At 41.0% G+C, this 5,801-nt stretch overlaps 1 protein-coding gene across 1 annotated transcript; it reads left to right on the top strand.

Annotated features, from left to right (window-relative positions):
- The first annotated feature begins 3,349 nt into the window (after positions 1-3,349).
- On the top strand, positions 3,350-4,291 carry LOC118831312 (olfactory receptor 13D1-like). The gene has a single exon (XM_036738600.1). It carries the CDS (start codon positions 3,350-3,352, stop codon positions 4,289-4,291), a length of 942 nt encoding a protein of 313 aa, XP_036594495.1.
- Positions 4,292-5,801: the final 1,510 nt, after the last annotated feature.

Below are 5,801 nucleotides of genomic sequence, written 5' to 3'. Positions count from 1 at the left end.
GAGATCTAACATGCAGATGAGGTTGGTCTTGGCAAGACGCAGAGACACCTGGTAGCACCTATTGCACCAAGAGTCCTAGTCAATAACTCTGGCCCCTATTAACCACCATTAACTAGGTTAATCAAAGTGCAAGCTTCTAAAATAAACCTTAGGAGTCCTAAAACTCACAAATTACCTCAGAAAAAGTCATGTCCCCCACAAGAGGAATTTATGCTATGCTAAAGGCAGAATGTCGTGGAAAGAACATTGGACCTAAAGCCTAGATTCAAATCCTGAATTCATCACTGACCAATGGTATGATCATCTACAAATCCTTTAATGGATTTTAATCTTGGATCCCACATCTGTAAAAATGAGGATAACAATATTTAGAATGATAGGTGGTGTGGTGTGATGGATATAGAGCCAAACATGGTCAGGAATACCTGGGCTCTAGTCTCCCCTCTGACACAAGCAGACTGTGTAACCCTCGTCAGGTTACTTAACCTCGCATGGCCCCAGATGTCTCTAAGGTCCTAATGGCAAAACAGGTACTAACTATAAGCATTGGTAAAGATGGTTTCTTCACCAAGAATTCCCTACCAATGAAATTCCAGGTGTAGACAATAAGTAAATACTTGCATTACCTACTTATACCACTGAGTTCTAGGGAAAGTGAGTGGCAGGTAAACCATGATGAGCTTAGCCACAGCCACATGAAATAAGGAACACCTGAGAAGAAAGTCATCAAGACAAGCTGGGAGATGGAAAACATGAAGATATAAATATAGTCAAAGAGAAGCAGAAGAAATCACATAGCTGAAAGAAGTCTATAGGTTGAGGCATGAAGGTGCCTCTGCCTCCACAGTAGCTTATAATGAATATTAGCAGTTTAAGGGTTGGGGTCAATGATCTAGCCCAGGGGTGGGGAGCCTGTGGCCGCAAGGCCACATGTGGCCCTCTAGGTGCTCAAGTGCAGCCCTTGGACTGAATCCAATCTTCACAGAACAAATCCCCTTAATAGAAGGATATGTTCTGTAAATCTTGGACTCAGTCAAATGGCCACACCAGAGGACATAGAAGGCCATATATAGCCTCCAGGCTGCAGGTTCTCCATCCCTCATCCAGCCAATTATTTCTGCACACTGATAGCAAGTTATTGTGGAGAAATGTCAGGCAACTAACATTCATTAAGTGCCTACTGTGCACCAGATAGAAACATAACTAATACTATGTTAAACAGGATTCTCCAGGCCTACAGCATTAGGAATTCTCCCCATTTTGCCCATTCAGTGTTTCATCTGTAAACCTATCCGTTCATTTAGAACTAGAAGTGACTTTGAAAATCAACTAGTCTAGAGACTCTTGCATTCACAGATACAAAGGGCCCAATGACAGATTGTTGAGAGGCAGAGGGCAGCAACTTTTATGGGAAAAAATATCTTTATTTCAATATAATTTGCTTTTTGTAACCCTATATATTTTATTTTATGACTTTAAAAATATTCCTCTGAGAAGTCCATAGGTTTCACTAAACTGCCAAAGGGACAGATAACACCTATAAAAATGGTTAAGAACCCCTGATCTATTCTAACCTCCCAATTTACAAAGGAGGACATTGAGGCAAAGACAAAGATGGAAAGAATAACAAAAGTGTGTGTTATAGGTCCATATGAAGAGAAAATACTAATCTGTAATGCTACTATCACAGCCACAGGGCAAGGATATCTGGAAGGGGCCTAGGGCTCTCTACAAGAGGTCTTAGGGCACCTAGGCAAGAAGCAGTTAATGGACAATATAATTATAGCAAGAGCTTTACTTTAAGACTAGCAGATGCTGCTGGAAGGACCAAGCAGATGCCACAAGGGAGGAAGTATACATTATCCTAGGAGACCAGATGATTAAGAAGAATACAACTAGAAAGTTCCCAGACACCCAATGTACACTCTAAGGTAATCGGTTTCTTTTCTGCTGCTTTTTATACACCATCATGAAAAGAATGCATAAGAGCTCACAGTTATATTTTTTTCTCCCATGGAAGACAAAAAAGGCCCATAGGTAAGGTTTTCTCCAGATTAAGATAAAGAAAGGAGCCAGAACTCCATTGGAACCCATTTTAGCAAAATGGGATTGTACTAGAAGTAATGGGAAGGACATAAAGACAAAGTTTACTAATTCTTACCATTTCTTCTCACTTCTGTTGACCTGATTAGAAGAAAACAACAAACTCTCTCTCCCTCACTCTCTCTTTCTCTTTCTCTTTCTTTCTCCCTATCAAATATACACGATAGAAGAAATAAAGAAGAAACAAAAATAGGTATTAACTTTCAATCTAAGTGTATCTTATTTGCAAGAGTGTCTCCGAATCTATATTTTTAAGTATAACATGGAAAGGAGGAAAGAGCTGATTTTGCTGGAAAATTCCCAGTGTAGGAATCCCCTTTACTAATGTAGCTTGTAACACGTCCATGACTTAATAGCTCGTAGGCTCATCACCCAGTCATAATTCCATAATTGAAATGAACCTTACTCCAGTACTAAGGTCACTCCAATACTAAGCAATAAAGCTGGTATTCATGCTCAGGTCCTGTGTCTCTAGATTCAATGTTTAGGTAAGTCCTAGCTTATTGACTAAAGCGAAATAGAGGTTAAATGTTATACCTAGGGTTCCAAACTTGGTCATTGTCAAAGGCAAGATTTGAACCTACCCAGAACTCTCTTTATATTACCCATTATCCTTTAAGATGTAATTGAATTATGGTCCCATTATGTTAATTTTATTTGCATATTTGTAGTAAGTACTTATTCATTAAATGCCTTCCTTCCTTTCCATTTCCCTCTCTGCTTCTTTCAAGTACATTGCTCTGTAGAAAGGGGACTGACTCTGGAGTGAAACAAGCAAAATTCAAATCCCACCTGTGCTGCTGACTATCTGTGTAAACTTGAGAAAGTCATAAGACCACCTCAGTTTCCTTATGTACAAAAAGAAGAGTTTGGGTGTTATTGCCTCTGAGGTTCCTTCCAGCTCTAGACCTATGAGCGCACGAATTATTTAACTGTTCAGCAAGTAGAACTCAGTCTGCCACTCCAGAAAAAAAACACCCAGAAGTAGTTGTTGGGAAGAGGTAGTCTGTTGCTCCTCAAAATTTCTTTGTGGAAGAGGATTGTTAATAAAATGAGGTTTTCTGGAAGTGTGTTTCTGAACACGGTTTGTGGGAGAGAGAAGTCTGGAGGCATAAAATTTGAAAAGTATGTTCGTATTCCAGAAATTTAATTCGGAAAAGGACAAATTGATTTTCACTCATTTTAGTTAGATAAATGTTGAATTTTGTGTTCTAATATAAAACACTGCAGGTCAAAGAGAAGACAAATGGAAAATCGGAACCAGACATTTGTGACCATGTTTTTCCTTCGAGGTCTCGCTGCTTACCCGATCTTTTACTGTGTTTTCTCTCTTTCGTCTCTTATCATGTATATTGTAATTCTTCTGGGCAACAGTTTCCTCATTACGGTCATCATCCTGGACTCTCACCTCCACACCCCCATGTACTTCTTCCTCAGTAACCTCTCCTTCCTGGATATCTGCTACACATCTTCGTCTGTTCCATTAATACTTGTGAACTTCCTTTCAAATGAAAAATCCATTTCCTTTGTGGGATGTGGAACACAAATGTTCTTCTCTCTTGCCTTGGGATCTACAGAGTGTGTGCTCCTCACTGTCATGTCATATGACCGGTATGTGGCCATTTGTAGGCCCTTGAGATACCCCATCATCATGAACAAGGAGCTTTGTGGATGGATGGCAGCCAGTTCCTGGATGACAGGTGTGCTAAATTCACTGGTGCAAATAATTCTTGCTCTGGGTTTGCCCTTCTGTGGAAACAATGTCATTGATTATCTCACATGTGAGATCCTGGCTGTGCTGAAACTGGCATGTACAGATATCTCCCTCAATGTAATCATTATGGTGATATCAAATGTCATCTTATTAGTTATTCCAGTGTTGCTAATAGTAATCTCTTATGCCTTCATCCTCTTTACAATTCTGAGGATCAATTCTGCAGAGGGAAGGAAAAAAGCCTTTTCCACCTGTTCAGCACATCTGACTGTGGTGACGATGTTTTATGGGACCATCCTCTTCATGTATATGAAGCCCAAGTCCAAAGACTCTCATGCAACAGACGAGCTCATTGCTCTCTTCTATGCTGTGGTCATTCCAATGCTGAATCCCATCATTTACAGCCTGAGGAACAAGGATGTGAAAGCAGCTGTGACAAAGCTCGGCAAAAAAATCTTCTCACAGACAACATGAGAAGCTGGAGTGCACCAGCCAAATGAGACAAAATAAAATAAGCCAGAAACATTTTAAAATCAATGTTTGGCATATGGGTTTGATTCTCTCCAGCCTTGACCATCTTTCTACTGGTACCCCTCATCACGGCCAACTCTAGCAAAGCATATTCATGGACATGGGCTGACATCAAAGAAATATAGCCCTCCTTCCCAGGTATGTTTCCAGAGGTGAGAAGGTAGGACAACAAACTTGAGGGAACATGAAAGAATCACATCCCTCTACAATCTAGTTGCACTGTAGCAGGTATTTTCTCCCACCTAGGTCCTCCACAAAAATTAGAAGACATCATGATGCAGTGGAAAGAGCGCCGAACTTGAAATCTCAGGGCCTGAACTCAAATTCTGGTCCTACCACTTTCTACCTCTAAAGCCTTGGACAAGTCGCTTAACCTCTCCTACCCTCGATTTTCTCATTCATAAAAAGAAGTCATTAGACTAGATGACCTCTAAGTTCCCTTCCAACATTGGCATAATGGTCCTATGTCCCAGTTCAGTCAAGTGGGTCTCACTATAGCCCTTATGCACCATATTCATTTCTGCCTCTTATAGACACCACCAAGGAGATGGGAGTTAAAGATGTATGCCTACTGCTTTGGATGGAAATTTCCCAGTATCTTCCTACTCCACTCCAGCATCACCCACTCTCACCCCTGGAGTTTTGTCCTGGGCCTGCTCAGCCTTGGGCTTGGAGCTGGCCTCTTCCACCTTTACACTTGTGGAAAGAAGAAATGGAAGTCTTTAAAGATTGGTTAGTCTTTTCTGCTTAAAAGTTTACTTGTTTTCTTAAGCTGGAAAAAAGTGATGGTGATCAACAAATTGCTGACCTGTGTGCCATTGCTCAAATGCAGCAGTGCGAAGGTGCTTCACTTCGGGGATGGCTCAGGAGGGTAGATAGAGTTAAAATGTCTGTATTTTTCACAGTGAGATTTCTGGCTAGGGGCTTTGGGCTATTGGAGAGTATTATTGATTCATTTTTACAACTTCCCAGGAGGAAGAGGATGCGCAAGTTTCTCTTTGGGCAAATGATTTAGCTATGGTGGCAAGGCTGATGACTGTCTGGACTGGGATCGAGACAGGCATTTGTCATTACTGCAGATTAATTTTTAAGGAAAAACATTCATCCAAAGTAGGGAGGCTGAGGGAGTGGCTAGAAAGAAAGTCCTATCTCAAGATGAGTAGTCTGTCCCAAGAATAGGAGTGAAGTCAGAGTGACTGATAGCCCTGCCCCACCGTGTACCAGTTGAGAAGACAGCCACCACCAATTATATACTACATAAAGAAGAAGAAATCAGTTCAGAGAAGTCATGACTTTGCCAAGGATACAAGAATAAAAATTAGCAGAGACACAATTTGAACTGAGGTCTTCAGACTACATTTTCAGAGCTCTCCCCATTGCACTGTCTGTGTGTCTCTGTCTCTGTCTCTCTCTCTCTCTCTCTCTCTCTCTCTCTCTCTCTCTCTCTCTCTCT

This window comes from Trichosurus vulpecula, chromosome 9 (assembly GCF_011100635.1).
Source record: "Trichosurus vulpecula isolate mTriVul1 chromosome 9, mTriVul1.pri, whole genome shotgun sequence".
Lineage (NCBI taxonomy): Eukaryota > Metazoa > Chordata > Mammalia > Diprotodontia > Phalangeridae > Trichosurus > Trichosurus vulpecula.
Note: the sequence above shows the minus strand (reverse complement) of the source record. Positions and strands in the feature narration are given on the sequence as shown.